The following is a 21,241-nucleotide window of genomic DNA, read 5'->3' on the forward strand; positions in this document are numbered from 1 at the left end:
CTGTACTCAACTATTGGCTGCTCCCATGTCCTTCATGCTTACCTTCTTCAGTACACATGTTAATAACTGGTGTCACACAAGGACTTGATAAAGTTGTGGATGTTTGTGGTTTGAATTTCTATTTTTAGTGGGGAGTTTTTCCTCAGGTCTGGAAGGTATGTGGGAGGACTGTGTGCCTTACCTTTAAAATATCATCTTTTGTGCTTTTACCTTTTCCTTTGGTGTCAGATTTCAAGGCATTCTTTGGTGTCTAGATTTACTTTTGCTGATTGTTTCACCACTCAAGACTTGGCTTCTTGTGTTTCTCAATTCTGCCCCAGTGTGGTATACTATACTCTATTTGAACTACCGGTACCAATGAAGCCGTGCCCCCAAATCCACTCCGTCTACTGTTGCATCAGTGTTGTCCGAACACAAGTTGTAGCAGTATAATTGGACTGGTTATGGTCAATGACAATGCTTTTTCCCTCGCCGATCTCTGTGTGATCTGGCTGTTGTGGTGTATAATCATTAAGCTCTTCACTCCTACACATGGAGGAAGCTCAAGAAATAATTTCAGTTTCACCTTTTTATCAAGTTTCTCTTTCTTTTTCTTATTTTCTTATTATGATTATGATGCCATGTATCCTTCTCAGTAGGGTCGGCCCTGACAGACTGGATCAAAACAAAGATGTTTTAATCAGTGGGAATCATCTATGTTCTCATGCACTCACAGTCATCACAAGTTGTCAAATGAGGAGCCTGAAGTGTCATATATTGGAAAGCTTCTGATCAGATTTCCTTGTACCATCTTGTTTTTAAAAATTCTATTGCAACAGTTCAATAGTTTTAAACTTTTTTGGGTGGAATTTGCAAAATGTTCAACCCTTATGTAAAATAACGACAAAGAAAACAAAAAGTCATGTCCATACAATGAAACAAATTAATAGACTTCCACTTCCTATTATTTATTTTGCTCTTTTCATGATGGTCTTCAATGCGATATTGATCTAGCATGTCATGGAATTGCTCAATTTTCCACATCTTTTATTGCTGCAAATGTAAAATGCGTCGTATAGAAAGGATTATCACTTGACCGATACTGGCATAAGCATCCTTAGCTATCTCATACTGTACACTCACAGGGTACCAGATGAGGCTACATTCATGATTTTTAGTTTAGTTCTGTGGCCAACGTAATTCACATTAACATGTGAACATCTGGCAAGTGGCAGCTGAAGTGTGTGGCTTTACATGCAGTTGAATGTATTGTTAGCTCTAGGAGGACGTGGAGTTTTGAGTAAAGAGAAGCACATCAACACTATAATGAAATGGTCATTTAGTGCTGGGAGGAAGTGAGACGGACAGACAACGCTATAAAAGTCATTTCATGCTGAGGGGGAAAGTAAGAGTAAGACAGATAGAAGTAAGAGAGAGAAACAAAAGAAGTAGGACCCACCAGTGACACTGACACTTGACACCCTCTACTAATTCTAATCTACTAATGTGGAGTATCTAAACAAAAGTCCAAAATTGCATTACCTATAGTATTATTATTCAAATATTATTATAAGATGAAGATACCCTGGAGAGTTATTAACAAATGCTTCAGAAAATTCACAAAACTAAATATTTATCAATTTTGATGAGGTGTGTAGTGTAGAGATCATGCTCTTTGGCTTTGAGCATCAGAAGAGATCTGTGCAGGAAAAAAGGCAGGAACAGTCTTCAATTTATTCTGCATTCATCTCTTCCTTTGCAGCTGATCAGCGACAGCATGCCATTGAAACTTCTAGCTTTTTCTGCCAGTCATGATTTGATTTTCATGGTTATTTTCAACAAATTCAGAGAGAGGACTGACTGGTGTTTGAGACTGTCGACCACTGTATGTGCATCTTTAGGTTTGTTGATTGTTTGCATCTTAGGAAAAATAATATTATTATGCCTACATGCATGTACATTTAGCTTAAATAACTTGTAGTGCTGGTTACATTGATGTCTATAATTACAATGTTTGCATACAATTCTTCATGCTGTGCCATTATTTTTCTTGAAATTTGTTACAGTAATAGTACAATATTTAAACTAATAAAATCACATTTCTGTTACTGTTACACTTTCAAAGTTATAGCTCGTTGATGTACCCTCAGGGCATTAAATCTTTATCTTGACAATTATCCAGGTGTTTTTATGTGGTGTGTAAATGATTTTCGCTACTAAAACATGCCTAGGCCTCCCTATTTATTTTTTTCGTACAGAGTAAAGACATAGTGATCAATTATGCATTCCTCATGTCTGAGAGTGAGAGACTGCCTTCATGAATATCAGGACAGCATAAAATAAAAAATCAAGCTGGACAGTGATTTTTCATTCTCTCAATGTATTTACAATATTATAAATATGTCATGTAAAAAAGGTTTGGCACACAAAAGGCTACCTATAGGAACAGTTGGATTACAATTTGGTTGTTAACATTCCATTGTGATTAAAAGGGTAGCACATTGTTACAACAATTGCCATTTAGCGCTGGTAAAACTATAAGTAGTGAGACCATCATCAATAATTTGTTTATAGAGGCACCAGCCATCCATGTGCAGGTGCTGTTTTAGCCTAAAAGTACTAAAGATAGACAGAATCAATATGGAAAGAAAGAAAGTCGGACCCCCTAGTGGTGCTTTTCAAACACCTTCCTGGATGATATGTGCTCTGCACTGGTCTCTAATCTAAAAGTTGTTCCACAGGTACATGTGTTACTTGACAAACACAGTCCGACTCCAACAAGCACATTGCGAAATTGGCAAGGCACAGAAATATTGCCAGCAATTTCGCCATGTATGTGTTTTAAATACCTAGAATATATTTTAGCCCTATCCATATGTCATGTTTGACTATCGTATCCATACGACTGGAGTTGCCCCCTCTTTCCCAAGAGGAAATTTACTCATTAAAACTATCCGTACCCTTTGCATAGCAGTCTGCCAAAATGATTTTTTAAGAAATACTGAAAGTTTCAGAGATCTTCACACTGGAAGTATTCTAATATAATAATAATAATGAATAATGGATTGCATTTATATAGCGCATATCCACTTATGCAATGCTCTATGCGCTTAACGTGATACATATTATGGATTTACAAATCAATTTTAAAGGTACATAGTGTTACATACTCGTGCAAACACATATTCATTCACCCACGCAACATACGCACATACATATACACATACGTACGTATGCACATACGCACATACAAACTCACAACAATCTATAGCTTGGATGGATTTTGTCTAATCGAAATATGATGAAAATAGAAATGCTTTTAGTTTCTTCTTAAAAATTTCTGGATTTTCTGCTTCTCGGATAGTTTTTGGAAGCCTATTCCAAACAAGTGGGGCAAAATATGAAAAAGAGCGTTGGCCATATGATTTGTAATTTATTTTAGGCTTAACAAGGGTTGTTTTGTCACTTGATGATCTGAGCGTTCTAGGAGGCACATAGGGTGTTAAAAACTGTTTTAGATAGTCCGGTGATAAATCATTTAAGCACTTGTAGCAAGTTAAACAGATTTTATATATGATACGCTCTTTCACCGGGAGCCAGTGCAATGCTTTTAAAATAGGAGTCACATGATCATGCTTTAGTTTTTTAGTAATTATATGTGAAGAATACAACCCCTGGGGTACAAAATGACCCCTGGCGTACAGATAGGGTTAAGAAAAAAATTCTGGGCCTGAAAATCTCTGTGTGAGTTAAAAACTGTAGCTCTTTTTGTACTGAAACACATTTCTTACAAGGCAACATGAAAGATATATATATGACAGCTTTAATTGCCGCAGGTTTTAAATTATTTGCCTCTTCCAACACAATGTAGTCTATCCAATTTATATAACACTAAACTAACAAAAGGTCCTTTTGTATTGGTCTTGTCAGGGAATGGAAGAAACTTAGAAAGCTGCATGAATAACCAGATTTGATGATATACTGAACTTTGTTCCATATCTTGTGCAAGGACACTCACACACACACATAATACACATTATAGTATAATATCATGTATCTGTTCATAATGCTTCTCAGTCCAATCCAGACAATTTCACAGGTGTGTCCTTAACTGCTGTCTTTCAAAGTTAAACTGACAGGGAATATCTGTTGTTACTCCTAAGTGCGTCATTCTTTCAGTTGGTATCATTCATGCTGGAATATGATGTAGATGACCTGGGTTCGAATCCCAAATGGGGCTTTCTTGAGCTTGAACCCAAGATGTAGTTGTAAAGTATTTTTGCAAAGTTCACCACCCACTTAGTACAGTCCTGTCGAAGATGGATGCCAAATTCATAGGTCCCACCACATAACCTGGCTATGTTGAATATTTGTTTACTAACGAACAAATACCAGTACAAGGGCAGCTGTGTAAGAGGTACAACCTCAGCAGAGAGCAGCTTAAAAACCTAGGTACAGAACTCTAAAGACTTCAGCCAGTGGAAAGTAGGAGTCAAGATAAAAGATAAAGACGAAGCGAAGTAGCAAAAGAACATTTAACATCTGAAGCGACACAATGCAACACGAGAGTGCAGAGCATTAATCGTCTCCATGTAATTTCTACAACCAGCATTTTCTGGCAAGCATTCCCTTATTTATCCCAATGCGGCATCATCACACGACATAAAATACAGACAAGTACATGTACAGGGTGAACAATGTTGTCCGTTCTGAATAGTGCAGTCCCTGCTACTACTACATACATGATGTACTTCTCATTAACAAATGTATAATTGTTTTCTATGCTCAGATGGACACAATTTAAATCATGTAGGAGGAATGCTGCTGCTTCAATCCTATCTTCCATGGCCAATCCCTGCAGAGTAAGATGATACAGCATCCCAGCTGACAGTTGGAAAAGTTTGAATTAAAAACTTCCCCATTCAGGAATTCTCTCATAACTAACATCCTGCGACAGGGAAAAGCATAACGGCTACCCAAGACGCCAGTGTGCATTTTACTATTTCTAGTATTACGTGTAGAGATACTTTCTAGAGTAGAAGTCCTGACTCTGAAATGTTATACGACCACAACAATATTCTGTTTGAAAAGAAGTGCAAAAAACCCCCTGAACTTCAAAACAATCTAAAAAAAAAAAAAGAAAGAAAGAAACGGGTATTATATTAGATTATAGAACAAAAACAAGAAGGAACGCTAACATCAAAATGCATTCAATTTATTGTGATGGCAACACTTTTGACATAACCAGCATGTAGTGAAAAAATAAATTTAACATCTATTGTATTCTTCTACTTCTAGTGGCTACATAAATACTTTTAAAGTTTTAAGTAATTGTACTTCAGAGAGGGACCCTCACTGCTCATACAGTCAGTATCTGAAGCCTCATCCTATCTCTCTTGTTTGCAGGACACATTGGTTTTACAGGAAATTTGTCAGAAGGTTTTGTTCCTCATTACGTTCATATTTTAATTTCATCTCAGCAAAGGTGATGACCTTACCATAAATCCATATTTTTCCAAGATTTACTTTCTTTTGGGACTACCACATGGATCAGGGGTGTCACAATCACATGTCCCACGCACAACCTTCAGACAACTAGATTCCTTCACGGACTTGTACTTTGGTGGATACTTCCTCTTATTCAAAGGTGTGCTGCACGGTTTTGCACCATCAGAGTGGATTCTGACAGAGGGAGAGGAAGGCTTACAGTGGCTTACATCTCCTCCAGCTTGCCCGAGTGCCGCATTAACTGTCTTCTCTACCTTAACATTAGAGCTGCCAGAGGCTTTCTCCTCCCGGCCAGCAGGAGCAGGAGGGAGCTTCTCATCCATTTTCACCTGCTCTGGGGGCTGCATTGTTGACTGTAGTTTATTTTCCTTGATAGCAGTGAGCATTTCATGTCTTGATTGATTTCGCATTCGATATAGCCCTACCAATGTAGAAATTGCTAATCCGCCATACAGATAATACTGCCATCGACTTTCTCCCTTCCCAGATGATCCTTTTCCCTCACCCCCTGTTGCAGGAGAGGAAGGAAATAAAATGTTTTTGAAAAAATAGTTGTCATTCTTAATAACTGAACACAAACCATTAAAAGATTTTAAAACTTCAGAGGGTAGAACAATCACTTCTATTCTAATATCATCAAATTACACAGTAGCTAATAATGGTCATAGAAATTAGTCTTAAGTATCGCACAATCTGATAAAGGCAAAAAGTCAATGGCAACTTTATTACCATAGGCTCAGCAGATACCTTTTTGGATGCATCTGTTCCATCACTTCATAGTATAGTAGTAGAAAGTGCATGGGAAAATACAAAACTGCATACTACTCTTTGTGAAAGTTCATAACAATTTAAAATAACAATTTCATTTACAAACAGTAAAAGGCTACCCCACGCATTAATACGCTATATCCTTTTTTCATGGCCATACTTTACAGCACAGTCGAACATCATCCCACTTTTGACATTTTACAATGCTAACTTCAAAAGCAAAATGAACTAGAGCCTGCAGTAAAAGTCCATTTATGGGAAAAATATTGAGTTCAACCCCAGAAAATGAGAGCACAAATTGTTTACTTTCAGAATCTAGAAAAACTTCAAATCACAGAGTAGCTTTCCAGAGAAGGTAATTTCCCAAAAGGTTTGGTTTTTGTTCTTTACTATAGACAATAAGATAATAACATGGCATACTGCTTCTGAAAAAAAAGCTGCAGTTTAAAACCATGAGATTTGAATTACATGTCATGTGTATCTCCATCTTTAATGCGCTAGAACGGAATGCATTAACTATTCCATTGCCGATATCATAGTCCATGTTGTAGAAAGTCTAAGAAAGCAGCTGTCAGTTTCATCTTTGTCTTTGAATTCCAAAAACACTCCTAAAATGTTCGCTTTCTTGGGTAATTTTTCCCCTGCTCTCCATCGTCGACTGAATTACCACCAGAAGGTTTATCTGTGTTCTTGGAGCTAGTCAATGCAGCACCCTCCTTAAATAAATATCTACCTTCAGGAGGTGATACTCCTTTCTTCGACAATAAATAGGCCGTACCACCTGCTGCTACAGTAATAAGCATGGCAGCCAGTCCCGATATGATTTGCCATTGAGTTTTCATTGTGTTCTTCACACCAGACCATGCGATACCTAAGACATATATAAAGATTAACGTACTGAAGAAAATGTGAATGTAGCCTATATATTCATTCCATAATAAACATAACTTAAATCATAAGGGGTTTTTTTTCTTCCAAATGTTTAAAGATTTTAACTTCAAATCACTGTTTACCCTTAGATTTCAGTACAGTTTTTTACAAACCAAATTGACACCTAATATTTTCAAATGTCATATGTGTCACGATGTGGTGGAATCAGGCACTCGTCAATTTTTGGACATATAGGGTTATTGATATCATCTTAAAGCCAGTTTATTAGCCTTGCTTTTGGTGAAATAAATATCAAGGTATGTTGAATAGAAATGGAGAAATACTGTTGAAGGAGGTAAGGGTCACCTGCTTTCAGGATATAACTAGCGAGAAAATGGCTGCCAAAGTTTGGTAATTCCTATAGTATAGCTTGAGAGTCCTTGGAAACTGAAAATTTATCGTTTTTGTGCTTTTAGCTTTAATCATCGTTTTTCAGTCAAATCAACACGGAATAGTGCTTTTAAATGACTTAAAAGGTGTTAAGCCAAAAAAAGAAAGTAGAACAAAATTGCCCAAAGGCCAGAAAGATGCCAGTATCTTTGATTTCATTATTTTGACGAGCGCCTGATTTCACTGTGACGCCTCATATATTGTAGCTTCAATTGCCCCATTATCACTTCAAATGCCACATTGCAATTTCAAGAGCCATATGTAGCAACCTCAAATATAAAAATAGAATGTTCAAATGCGAACAATAAACTTTAAATGTAACAAAACCACTAGTCAAATGCTGAATAACAACTTCAAATGTAACACCGCACAACAAGGAAGGGGACGTGATGCAAAAATAAAGGAAGGCTGCAGTTCAAAGGGAGATGCTACTGAAGTGATGCTCTTTTTTAGATTTTCCATCCAACATTTTGTGTTATAACTGTCTTTGGTGTAATTAAAGGTAATTCGGGGGATTTAAAAGGGTAAAAATCATTATTCCTGGGTAACTGAGAGAAATATTATAGAGGTTGCTTTTTTTCGCACTGTTTTTACAGATTTCATATATATAGGCTACATGTAGTTTAATTTCTTTAGATTTTATCTCTAAAAATATGACTCCTAAATTTTTGACAAACAGGGTTCAAATTTTACATTCTGTCTGTATACCATCGTCCTCATCATCATCATCATCCAGTGCCAGATCAGCGACAGACATCGACGATCATGGCTCTCCATTCATTCCTTTGCTCGGATGCTCTTTAAAAAAACTATGTTTCCCTGATCTTTCCCTGTCACCCACTTGTTCAGGTTCCCCAGGATGCTCTGGGCTAACCCTGCCTTACTTGCCTTCAATTTTGCCAGTGAGAGCTAGATTCTCAAGACCCTTATTATGTCTATTCAGGTGTCCCAAAAACTGCATTATTTGTCGTTTCCTCATTGTTTTTAAGCTAATTCGATTTATTTTCCTTCCACGATACGTATAGCAGTCTCCTAAGAAATCTCATTTCTGTTGCTTCTATTTTATTTTCACTGTCTTTAGTGATTGTCCAGCATTCACAGCCATACACAAGGGTTGACTATACATAGCATATTTCAGAACTTTCATTTTGGTAGTCATTGAGGTGTTTCTGTTTTTCAGGATTGGGCTCATTTTATTGAAACCAGCCTTAGCCATTGTAATTCTCCGTTTTATTTCTGTGGAACATTTGACATCAGATGTTATCATATATCCTAGATATTTAAACTGTTGGACTTGTCTAATCTTTTCACCTTTGCTAATGAGATTACAACTGGGATTTGCTGCTTTTTTGGATATTACCACGCATTCTGTTTTCTTTACATTCAACACTAATCCTTTATGTTCACTTTCTGTTACATAAGTTACAACAGTATCTAGAAGCAATTGAAGGTCCTTTTCTGAGCCTGCTATTAAAACTGTGACATCCGCATATCTGATGTTTTTAATATTTTGGACATTTACTTTGAGAACATGGAAATTCTTCTATGTTTCGAAGGACTGTTTCACTGTACATGTTAAAGAGGTCTGGTGACATAACACATCATTGCCTCACTCCTCTCCTTATCTGCTTACAATCACTGACTGTAATCTCCATTAATTCTTACAGCAGCGTTTTGGTCTCAGTACAAATTCCTGATAAGTCTTAGATCTTTTTTTATCTATGTCTAGTTTTTCCAGTATTTTAAATAGCTCATCATTTCTAACTGTATCGAACGCCTTTGAATAATCTACGAAGCATAAATACAGATCTTTCTGTGCTTCAAAACATCCTTTCATTGTCATGATGAATAGCATTTCTGGTGTCCTTGTCAGCAACAAAGCCGAATTGCGTTTTAGATATCTCTGATCTTATACTCTTACACCATTATTACTCGCAGCAATATTTTTGTAAAATGACTCATAAGGCTAAATGTTCTATGCATATATCACACTCAGTGGCACCTGGTGTTTCAGGTAAACCTATAAAAACTGACTTCATGATATCTTCTGGGATCTCACCTCTGTCATAAAGAGCATTTAGGAGCATTGTTGTTATTTCATTGCCTAGTTCTTCAAGCGCGACAATCACTTCAACTGGCATATTATCTGGCCCTGTGGCTTTCCTTGTTTCATTTTCCTAATGGCAGCTTGTACTTCTGCTTTCAGTATTGGTGGTCCATTTATTTCATTCTTTATTATCAGTTTTTCTCCTCTATTATCTTTGAAAAGTTCTTCTATGTATCCTGATCATCAGTTTAAGACATCCCCAATATCTCCTCCTTTCATTCTTTTATCCCACTTACTTCTTTGATTTTGGAATGCACGTATTTGCTGTCTTTGTTTGGGTTCTTCTGTATTTGTTGATCATTTACTATTTATCCATATTTCTTTTACTTCGTTGCATTTTTTCTTTATTTTCTTTATGGTTAAGATGTTGTACTTTTCCACATTTGATTTAGCCTGTCATCTCTCTTCCATTAGTGTTAATATGTCCTGGATCATCCATTTTTTATTTGCTCATTTAGCTTTCGGGGGGATATTTTCTTCTACAGCTTCCATTATGGAGTCTTTCATTTATGTATACCATACTGCGACATTTTTACAAGCGTAGTCTTCATAGTATTTTGGGGGTATTTAAAAAAAATAACCCTTCCCCTTAAAATTTGCTACTTTTCTGATAAAGCATAAAAGATATAAACTACTGAAAAAAAGAGTCGGAATATGCAGTATTCTTGTGACAAAACTTTTGCATTGTAGAAGTTAATTATCTTACCAAATAACAAAAAAGTTGCATGTAAAATGAAAAAAGCCTAAGGAATTTTTTCAATGTCCTAATTTTGAGGCAATTGTTACATAATATGCCTCTTAGTTGCCAACGAGTGATTATTCTACCCTATTCAAATCTTTCACCATTTTCCATGAATATGCTGAACACAGTGATAACACAAAACATTGTTTAAATGAGAATCTAAAGAGACAGAACTTTCTGGAGCACATTCCATTTTAAACTTAAAGTAGAAAAAAGTTTAGTACTCTGAAAATCTACATGAAAACAGCTTCCCTTGCAAAGCATGCAGGCAAACTGACCTGCATGCCCTTGAAGGCTATCTCTATCTTTGCCTGGGGTAAGTGTAAAAGCTCCAAAAAATCCCCTTCTCCCTTTTGTTATTCATATATAGACATTCTGTCTTCTTGACTAATTTTTTAATATTGGGCTGGCAGTGGCAATTTTTCAAGGGACTGGATCTCTAGATTTACTCTTGTGCTTGTGAAAAGTTTCAATATGGTGTCCTCACCAAAGAAGCATTTAGAAACCGACATTTCAAGTTGTAATGCGACATTTGAACTTTAAAACAATATCAGATATAAAATTGAAATGTGGCACTCTATCTTATGCTGAGGCAATTTAATTTACAGTGAGGCATTTGAGAATACTAGGTGTGTATTTTATCAGGGGAAAAAAACAATACAATGACTAGGTGTGTATTTGATTAGAAAAAAACAAATACAATGTACAGATTAAAACAAACACAATCAGAATAAGGAAAACAGATCTTTCTCACCTTCGTGTGCCAATGACATTGTAATGGATTTAAATGACTGACTCATAAGACCCAACAAGAAGGAGTTTTCCATCTCTTCTAAAAAAAAAATGTGGTCTTGGATTTTTTTTTTATGAACTGTTTCAAACAGGTTTTAGCCAGTCACAAAATCCACTACTACACACTCAAACGTTGTGGAGACTTGATGTCGAGTTTTAATCTATACAAATCTTCTCAAAGAAAACAGTCATCAGATTGAAACTGTCACAATGAGCTTGGACAACAAAAAGATGTCCACATTAAAAGATGAGATCTACAATATTTCTTCATCAACGTAAAAGGACGGTAACACAAATAACAGCATTGGAGAAATAACAGAAACTTTGAAACTAGCAACTAAAATGTGAATATTAAAGCCATTTCAAGAATTTTTTTGTCTGAACTGAAAAACATAAACTTAGTAAACATGTGTGACCACAAAGAGAAACCCTTACATGAGTCCCCTAATGTAGTGAGCCTACTCATTATCTTGCATTCCTGAAGTTATTATTATATTACTAATATTATCTGAATTATTATTTGAAGTCTCTGTCTTGCCTGGAAATTCGGATTTAACACTGAAGAACTTTTTTTTGGGAAAGTGTTCTACAGTGCTCGCAACTGCATTAGGTCACATGAGCGCGAAGGACACATTTAACATTTTCAGTTGTTACAAAATTTTGAATTTTGCCTGGGTGGAAGCCGAAGCCTACTCTTATCGATTTTGAACCACCAAGGGATCTTTAACGTGCCCAACTTGCACACGAGACCTCCAAGATTTTTCACCCTCGTCTGAGAAGGCTAGGTGTAGATCTTTCCTACCATAAGATCAGGGGTGAAGCTGAAAGACAGCAGTAAGAAGGAGCCAAGGAGAAGCAGTAGATAGGCTGCAGAAAGATTCAGGAGCCCAGAGTAGGGGGGTAAAAAGGTGAGGGGATGGGGGCAGAGTGTGGAGACAAAAGTAGACAACAGAATATTGTTTGAGAGCAGGAAAGGATGTGAAACGAGAAAATTTTAGAGCAGAAAATTTTCCGTCAATATCCTGATTCGAACCTGGGACCTGTTGAATGAGAGGTGAAGACCTTAACCTCTAGGCCACGAGAACCCCCTAAAGTAGGCTACTTCTTTGTCACATATTATGTGGTTGATATTTGAAAAAAAAAATATATAATGTGTCACGACACGGTGGAATCAGGCGCTCGCCAGACTTTTGGCATGTGAGGTTGTTGTTATCATCTTAATGCTTGCTAGTTTGCCTGTCTTTGGATTAAAAAAAGACCAATCTATCTTGAATAAGTGTGGGGGGGTGTCGCCTGGTCTCAGAGGTAAAATTAGCGAGAAAATTTTCCTAAGTTTGAAAGTACTTGTAAACTGAAAATTTACATTTTTTGTTCTTTTAGTCAACTTTTTTCAATGAAATCCACTCATAAATGTGAGGCAGCATGGTGGAATCAGGCTCTTGTCAAAATAATCAAAGTGAAGAAACTAGCATTTTTCCGCAGCTTTGTGTATTTTTATAAATTTTGTGTTTTTTGGCTCATCACCTTTCATGCCCATTAAAGAACTCATTTCTGTGAGGATTTTTCTGAAAAACGTTTATTAAAGGCACAAAAAATGAAAATTTTCAGTTACCACGGACTCTTAAAATAAGGAAATAACTAATCTTTGACGGCCATTTTCTTATTAATTTTACCTCTGAAAACTAGTGACCCCCACCTCCTTCATTCGCAAGTATCCCGACTTGTATTCTAGATAAATTGATATTTTTTCCCTCTAAATAAAGACAAGTTAAAAAGCTTTAAGATGATACTAATAACTCTACATGCCCAAAAATTGACGAGAGCCTGATTCCACCACGCTGCCTCACAAATGTGTTTCTAAATTTACATAAAAGGTGTGGAGGCCAAAAAAAAAAAATTCGACGAAAGCTGCCAAACAGGCAGAAAAAATGCAGATATCTTCCATATCATTATTTTGACGAGTGCCTGATTTCATCACAATGCCTCACCAATGAAAAAAAAACGAAACCAGAGTTGCACAACATCAGATCTATTTGTGAAAGAAATCACTTTATGAAGTTTACAGTCAAACACCACACAAAGTGAAACATGAATTCTCTCTTATTCAGAATATCTGCAGTTGACTTGTGACAAAAAAAAGGTCCTAAAGTAAGGATGACTTGTGACAAAAAAAGTCCTAAAGTAAGGATGACTTGTGACAAAAAAAGTCCTAAAGTAAGGATTTTTCTATGTGGCCAAATGATACTAAAAATCTTTTAAACTTGTAGGCCTACATGCACAACAATAAACCATTAAAAACAAGAGAAATTTCAAAAGTCAAAATATGTCACAAACTCGCACTACATGCAGTATCATAGCAATTCACCATTATGACATTTGTCCTCCTTAACGACTTTACGGTAGACAAAACAGATAAGCAGAGCTACAGACTTTAATATATTTACTTATATTGGCCGAAATCATGCAAAACAAAGTTGTTCACACATAAGAGTCTTTAATTATTTGCCCTTCAGTTTAAAATATTTCTGGTTTTACCCATTTTTTACAAAATGAGGACAATACTGACTTTGGAATTTGATACTGAATGCTACAAGGGTCGTCATCTGAGGATAGCTTATGCAATTTTAAAACTTGTCAATAAATTGACAATGACCACAAAATTACCCCCCCCCAGCCTTTATTTTCCCCTATGTTTGTTCTGACTTCTGTATTAAGATTAATAAGATACTGATTTTTATATGAAGGACCAACTGCAACAAAATTGATTTAAATTACATACACATCTGAAACTGGTCACCATAATACAGGGCCTATATGACAATACAGAAGAAAACAAAATTTGGAATCCAAAGATGATCCAAGACCAACAAAATCTGGAAAAGACCCAAATTTCAGTGCTCAGTCCTCTTGAATTATTAACAAATAAGAGCACAACTGCATATTAAACTATGAAACTATGACATGTTGGATGTTAAGGATATTTGCTTAGGAAAACCCAATTCATCTCTCTTCTCCAACTTAAGGTTCATGTACTATTAACTGTGTCTTCTGTCATGGGAAAATAAGTTTGAGAACATAATATGCCTCGAGTCACTGTCTACAGGTGCACACTATCATTACTCATTACATTATCAATGAAATTAAACATCATCAGCATACAACATGGTTACACACATCATACAGAATTTACAATCAAGTTTTAAAACATCACACAGCACAATCATCACCACCATATTTCATAGCTTAATCAAAGTCTATCTGATCAAATAGTTGCTTCTCAAGTTTATGACCTCTCCATGTTTTAATAATGTTTGGTCTTCATTGGCAGCCATTGCAGTTGGTTCTCAGATCAACTAGCGGCACTTTCAAATCACCAGGGGTCATTCTACGATATGATTTGTTACTAAAATAATCAAAAACCTATTTTAAAGCCAGTTTTAAGAACAGGAAAAGATCAAGACTCAATGCCCTGATTAAAAGCAGCCAATGCAACATGACCTATTTTAAAAAATGTAAGTGATTTTATTCCTCCATCGACACAATTTATGAGGCAGCGTGGTGGAATCAGGCTCTCGTCAAAATAATCAAAATGAAGAAACCTGCATTTTTCCGCAGGTTTGTGAATTTTTGTTAAATTTTTGTTTTTTGGCTCAACACCTTTTATGCCCAATAAAGAACTCATTTCTGTGTGGATTTTTCTGAAAAACGTTGATTAAATACACAAAAAATATAAATGTTCAGTTATCAAGTTAAGCTAGGGAAATAACTAATCTTTGGCGGTCATTTTCTTTATAATTTTACCTCTGAAAATAGGAATAGGTGCCCCCCACCTCCTTCATTCGCAAATATCTCGACTTATTATTATATTCAAGATAAATGGATATTATTTTCATACAAATAAAGACAATTGAACAAGCTTTAACATGATACCAATATCTCAACATGCCCAAAAATTGACGAGAGCCTGATTCCACCATGCTGCCTCACATTTATATAATTTAAAAGGCATGCTTCCAACCCTACCTGTCAGGTACAAAGCATTCCAGCAGAAAGACCAAGATATGAAATAGAAAATCCTCCCTATTCTGGAATTGAACTCAAGTTTCCTGCGAGCGACAGTGAAGCCCCTAGCTGCAACACCACAGACACCAATTTCTATTTCAGAAAAAACTGATAAAGACAAACAGTTTTTAAGAAAATAGCTATAAAAGACTTAATTATTTTTGTTGGTCTTTTTTACTCACACTCTCCATAGGCTTCGTGAATCTAAATAATAACGTGGAAAACAAACACAGAAACACAACAGAACTGAGTAGAAAACGTAAATTTTTGAACCATTTGGGGTAAGTCTTATTCTGAGTATCCATGTACCCAGCAAATGCTATCCCAGACATTAAAATTAAAAAACTAGCTGGATTTGGGTGCACCAATACACTACCCCATCCTATCAAAGGTAGGGATATGCTGTACCCTAAAGACTCCATTGAAGCTTTTGATTGCGGCAGATTTTCTCCCCAGGCAACCCCGCCGAGAAAAGAAAGTATTGTTGCTCCATACACTAACTGTGCATATGCAATTCCTGGATGATATAGTCCTGTGTACTGCATGTAATACGGAGCAGCCACAAAAGGAATAAGACCACCAAGACCATAAACCATGAAAGGGTAAGGTGTAGAAAACAAACTGCGAACACTGAAGAATGAAAATCCTCCCTCTTGAACCAGAGGCAAACGAACAGATTTATGTAAGTTCTTACTGCTACTTTTCAAGAAAGATGATGACACTTTTTTGGCAGTGGAGGATCCTGAAGCCCCAGAAGCAGCAACATCACCAGCAGCCTTGGTTGTATTTGAAGCTTCAATAGGTTTTTTTGCAGCCTCTTGAACAGCTCTTGACTGATGTAGGGATCGCAAAGGCAGGAGGGACATCAACTCTGGGTTCTTGATGTCTTGAAGAAGACAAAGTGACTGTGGTGTGGCATTGAGTCTTGAGAAGTGCCGAAGTCCTTCAGGGTTTAACTTCACATTCAACTGCTGAGAGGCTACTAGACGCGTGGACTGACGCAGCCATCCATTCAACAGTAACCCTTTGCGGAGAATGCCACTGGCAGCCATGACGTTGAAGCAGGAGGGAGATGAGACTAGAAAAATTTTGAGAAGATAATATTAGAGACAAAAATTAAGATAAAGAAATAAACAACACATCTGAAGGCATTATAGACCCCTCATCCGAAAGAAAGAAAAAGAATAATAACTCCCCCCTTCCCCCCAAACCCAACAACCCCCCCCCCCCCCAAACACACACACAAAAAAAACCCCAAGCAAAAACAAAAAACAAACAACCTGAGCATAAACACAATAAAACAAACAACATGCATTCACACATAGGAGGGGAGGGAAAAGATCAGATGAGAGTGCTCGCCACAGATTGACACATGTACAGTCAAACCTCGTTATTATTACTCCATCCTTGGGACGAGCATAAAGTTGGCAGAATAGTGGGGCCAGGGCTGAAGTTTGATTAACAGGGTTCCTCTATTCATAGTTAAATAACCCTGACCACCCAACTTCTAGGGAAATGATTCTGCTGTGTGAGCTGTGGAAAGCTTATTGTTGCTATTGTTGGTGATCTACCTGTTTGTGAGTGTATGTGTGTGTGTGGTGTGTGTGTGTACGTGCGTGCGAGTGTGTCTGTGTGTGTGTGCCTGTGTTTGTGTAGAAATTCAAACCCAGCTGAACTTTATGTGTAGGCCTATAGGCTATAGGCCTATTCAAATTGAAAATTTTTTGCCGTTTCAGAAGCTGGACTATATGGGACAGTGTACTTGTAGACTTAAAGGGGTTTTTTTGTACCCAATCCCTGTCAGTCTTCGGTCCACCTAACAACAGTCACATAGACTTGAGGTTGAGTATACACAAAATAAAAACCTTGTAGAGGCCAGCCAGCCTTGAAGTCATCAGGCTGATACCTGGCGACACCAGATATTTTGCCACTGGGTCAAAGTGGAGTGGGAGATAGATTATCAAGTGCTAGTAAGTTGGTGCTGTGCATCGTGGGTACCTCCGGTGGTCAGTTTGCTGGTTCTATACTTGGGCAAATTTACATTTACATTAGTTTGATAAGGACCGTATACTCAGACAGTTGGCAGATGGTACAAATACTGTGTTTATATTGGCACTTTTTCGTACATTGACAAAATCTAGCTATGGAATGGTGGATAGTATGACAAAGTTTGACTTTATGTCAAACCTAGATTGCAGATCTGCCAGTAATCAAGCAAAGGTCCCCATAAGAAACTTTTTCCACACTATGAACAAAAAATCCCTCAGGCAGCTGTACGCATAAATTATCACTTTCTCTAGAGACTTCTAAAATAAAGACTAATGATGGCAAACAGCCATAATAATCTGTTGACTCAGAAACTTCCATTCTTTTTCCATCACAAAGCTCGAAAATGAATCCAAAGTTTACTGATACATGTTAAACTGTTTCAACACTGACCATCATATTGCAGCGCCTGACCCTGAGCCTAAAGGCCCAGTTACATGAAATGATAGATTGGACAAAAATTGGATGATACACTGTTCATATGACAAATTGTTATGTGTAACCGGCAAAATTGTATCAAAATTGAATGATTGGACTATGGTTTGGAGACCCCATCCAGAAATTAAACACCCTCTGATGTAATTTTTTTGCCATCTAGGCAAGGAAGTTATATAGTGCTAAGGTCTTTGTATCTAGGTCAGATTTGGGAAAGGTGAGCAGGGCTGAACGAAAAATCCTTTCGAAGATTTCTGTCGCACAGGATTAAACTTTGATTTCATTTTCAGAATCGGTATTATATATAGAATATTGAAATCTGTCTGCCCAGGTCAATATCAGTCGTAAGACGCACTGTTCTACTATCAGCTACGAGGCTCTAAAGGCAAAAAAGTGACTTTCCATGAAATTTGAGTTTTTTGGATATTGAAAGTTTGATGTCTTCTGCTTCATATAAGATAAAAATAAACAACTTAAATCAACTATAAATATTTTATTTTGATTTATTTTGGAGGCATGTGTGGTTTGTTGTGAGCTTGGGTGACGAGATAAAGGAATGTGGACCTTGCTAGGGTGTAGCTGTGAGATTATTTTTAGAACCATTACCTCATGGCCACCTTTGCCTCAACCAAAGATACTCGACAGTGGAGTATCTTTGCTTCAATGTTCTTCATTCGCAACTTTTTAAAAGATTTTGACCTTTTTTGAGCAAGAATGGTCAGAAATGTAGACAACTCTGATTAGTAAAACGGAGTAAAAACGGTAACTTCTAGCTCACTTCAAGCTTGTTTACGTAAACAGCTAACTGTGTAGGCGTGCCCTTCTAGCTGTTATCATCTGTTGATCTTTCAGTTTTACACTTTGGTTGACTTTAAAAATTTGTTTTTATTGTGTTTTAGTGCTTTTAAAAGATTAATTACCTTCCTCTAGATCTCTCAACAAAGCGGACTCCTTACAAAGAGGCCAGCAAGGCGGTCTATGTGCATGTGTGTATGTGTGTTTGTATGCGTGTGTATGTGCGTGTGTGTGTGAGAGTGTTTGTGTGTGTGTGTTTGTGTGTGTGTGCTCTTGTGTGTTTATGGTTCTATTGCAAACGTATAATTAGGTAGCGCAAACATGGCACGTAAGCCGACTCGCGGCCTTCCGATAGCGTGGTTTCGATAAAACGGGGATACTTCAGATCTCTGTTTCTTGCTATTTTGCTATAAAACACCAAATGCTGAACACTTTGAAAAAGTTCAGATTTCTTTCTTTCCAATAGTGTACGTTGTTTGCATTATAATCCGAGTATGAGCTGGAGAATCGCCGTGGAAAGGGAAGCCCCTCGCGGTCGGATTGCGAGGAGGGCCGGTTCAAAATTGACACCTTTCGAATGCTTTGCAGAAAGATTGATGATTAAATACCATCTTTTCATTGGCAGAGAACTATGCAGCTTTGAGCGAGGTTTCCCGATTTTTGGCCTTTGGCGCTTGGATTAAAAAAACCTTGAAAAAAGATGTCTAAGTATTCAAAGATCATTTTAAACCCGAAAAGTGTAAAATACCAGCTAAAAAAGGTACTAATTGAAAGAACCATTCTTTTTCTATTAGAGTGAATTCATCAGCTTGGAATTATTTTGCATGAATCCTTCCGCGAAACTACTAGAAGCGCTTAGCAGTATTGAGCCGACTCGCTCGCCGTGAGGGCTGGTGCGGCACCGGCCGAGACAATGCTCGGTGTTGTTTTTTAAAATAACGACAGATCATTGTGTTTGAGGCAATGCAATACTGATTTGTAATGGTTTCACAGTCACTAAAAAAAAATTAGGCTTCATGTCTTTGTTATGATGATTGTACTCTGTAAATGTAGAGATGTTTGGTGCACTTGGTACTCTTTTATTATCTGTCAAACATGACGTTGCAGCCAGTTACCGACTTCAGCAATATTTGATTATTATGTTAAATTGAAACAGCTGCAATTCTCTTAAACATTGACTGAGAGGTAAAAGTATGGCACCAAAATTCCCAGGCAACATAGACCTTTCATATGAAACAGAAGAATTTGACTTACAGCTACTTTGAAAATTTTATTATCTGGTACCTAGTATAAGTATAATGCTAATATTTTGTTGAATTTGACGCATTTTAGTGAAAATTCTATTTTTTCCATAAGTTTTTTTCTCTGTCAATGAATAGTTTTTCTACTTCTGTATGTTACCTTTATAGTGGCATAGCCAAGATAACTGCTAAATTTCAGGTCTCTATCTCAATTCTAAGACCCCTATTGCTATGGAAACATGTTGCTCAACTTCAGAGGCCATTTTCTCCTTTTCGTGTTTCCTCACCTCGCAAAATTAACCTAGCACAATTAAAAGTTCTGTATTTTTGTCAAATATGGTCATATTTACTTCATTCTTGTTTTAAATTGTAAGGAAAAGGTGATAATTTTTAAAAATAATGTTAACTCAGTTTTGAAATTTCCTTCATACTCAGTTTTGAAATTTCCTTCATATGGCTGATTTGACTGGCAGGGGCACAAATAAGCAAAGTGGCTCTAAAAGAACCTGCTTTGATGTGATATTCAAACTTGAGCTAACTCTCGGGTTTGTTTGTTTTTTGTCAATTTTTAATCTGGAGTTATGTATCAAGGTCACCAACTGCTTTGCGCATTGACATAAAAGCTTCTACACACTGCACAATCACTGTACAGACCTTCTTGATTCTTGAAAGACATTGATGTTCTTCTACTTACATCACATGGACGAATAAGGCAAACATAAAATAGTAGGAGAGTCTAGTTCGGTGGTCTTGTAGTGCCGTTCGTTAAAGTCCGTCTAGATATCTAGATCTAGATCTACATCTATTTTCTAGATTCCAGATCTAGATTCTAGATCTAGTCTAGAATCTAGATCTAGATCTAGATCTAGATGTAGATATATCTAGAGTCACAAACATGACGTTATCATTTCCTCATCGACTTTCTGCTAGAATACGATAACCCAGGATAGCCTACTGCACACAAGTTGAAGTAGATCTAGAAATCTAGAGGCCTCAGCAGGAGAGAAGACATACGAAATTTCAGTTACAGTGTTATTGTTTCGCTTTTTGGGGTCAAGGTCGATCAACACAACTGACCTGTTGTCTTGGGCGACTCCGACAAATTATAATTAGAGGCTTCATGAACCCTTACGTTTTCTGACTGTTCATCAGTAGAACTAGCCAAATAAAACAGTCATTATTTAATCTTGGTCACTATAAGAGAAATCGTATTGACTTCTCTTTCAATAATTCATTTCGCAGAGACTTGTCTTACCTTCAGGTTGGGGTCGACAAAAAGTTCGTTAGGCCTAAAGTTCACCAGTGTTTCTACTGTAGTTTCTACTTCCGGTTCATAGTGTGTCCCAATTTTAATTGTAGTTATTTCCCTTTCAGTCGCGAACGAAAATAACATATCCAATCAAAACTAGTTTCAGAAACTATCAAGGGCTGATCTACCAATGAACG

General features: G+C 36.9%; 1 protein-coding gene across 3 annotated transcripts; it reads right to left on the reverse strand.

The window, feature by feature from the left end:
- Window positions 1-5,178: 5,178 nt before the first annotated feature.
- Window positions 5,179-21,159, reverse strand: LOC101852477. Of its 3 annotated transcripts, none has more exons than XM_005099181.3 (3): window positions 21,051-21,159; window positions 15,979-16,356; window positions 5,179-5,995 (listed from the first exon to the last, which is right to left on the reverse strand). In XM_005099181.3, exons 2-3 carry the CDS (start codon window positions 16,328-16,330, stop codon window positions 5,502-5,504), a joined length of 846 nt encoding a protein of 281 aa, XP_005099238.1. In that variant the 5' UTR covers window positions 16,331-16,356; window positions 21,051-21,159; the 3' UTR covers window positions 5,179-5,501. The 3 variants fall into 3 exon arrangements, with proteins under 3 accessions (XP_005099238.1, XP_005099237.1, XP_005099236.2); XM_005099180.3 differs by having other exon boundaries at window positions 15,973-16,356; XM_005099179.3 differs by lacking the exon at window positions 21,051-21,159 and adding an exon at window positions 20,490-20,605 and having other exon boundaries at window positions 15,973-16,356.
- Window positions 21,160-21,241: the final 82 nt, after the last annotated feature.

The sequence above is a fragment of the Aplysia californica genome, unplaced genomic scaffold, assembly GCF_000002075.1.
Source record: "Aplysia californica isolate F4 #8 unplaced genomic scaffold, AplCal3.0 scaffold00205, whole genome shotgun sequence".
Taxonomy (NCBI): domain Eukaryota; kingdom Metazoa; phylum Mollusca; class Gastropoda; order Aplysiida; family Aplysiidae; genus Aplysia; species Aplysia californica.

Bases quoted from the DNA above. Each gene is read 5' to 3' on its own strand.
- LOC101852477 (XM_005099180.3), bottom strand. From the start codon at position 16,330: ATGGCTGCCAGTGGCATTCTCCGCAAAGGGTTACTGTTGAATGGATGG. The intron at 5,996-15,972 runs GTAAGAACTTAC...CTCCTGCAACAG, and splicing joins ATCTTTCTTGAAAAGTAGCA to GGGGTGAGGGAAAAGGATCA.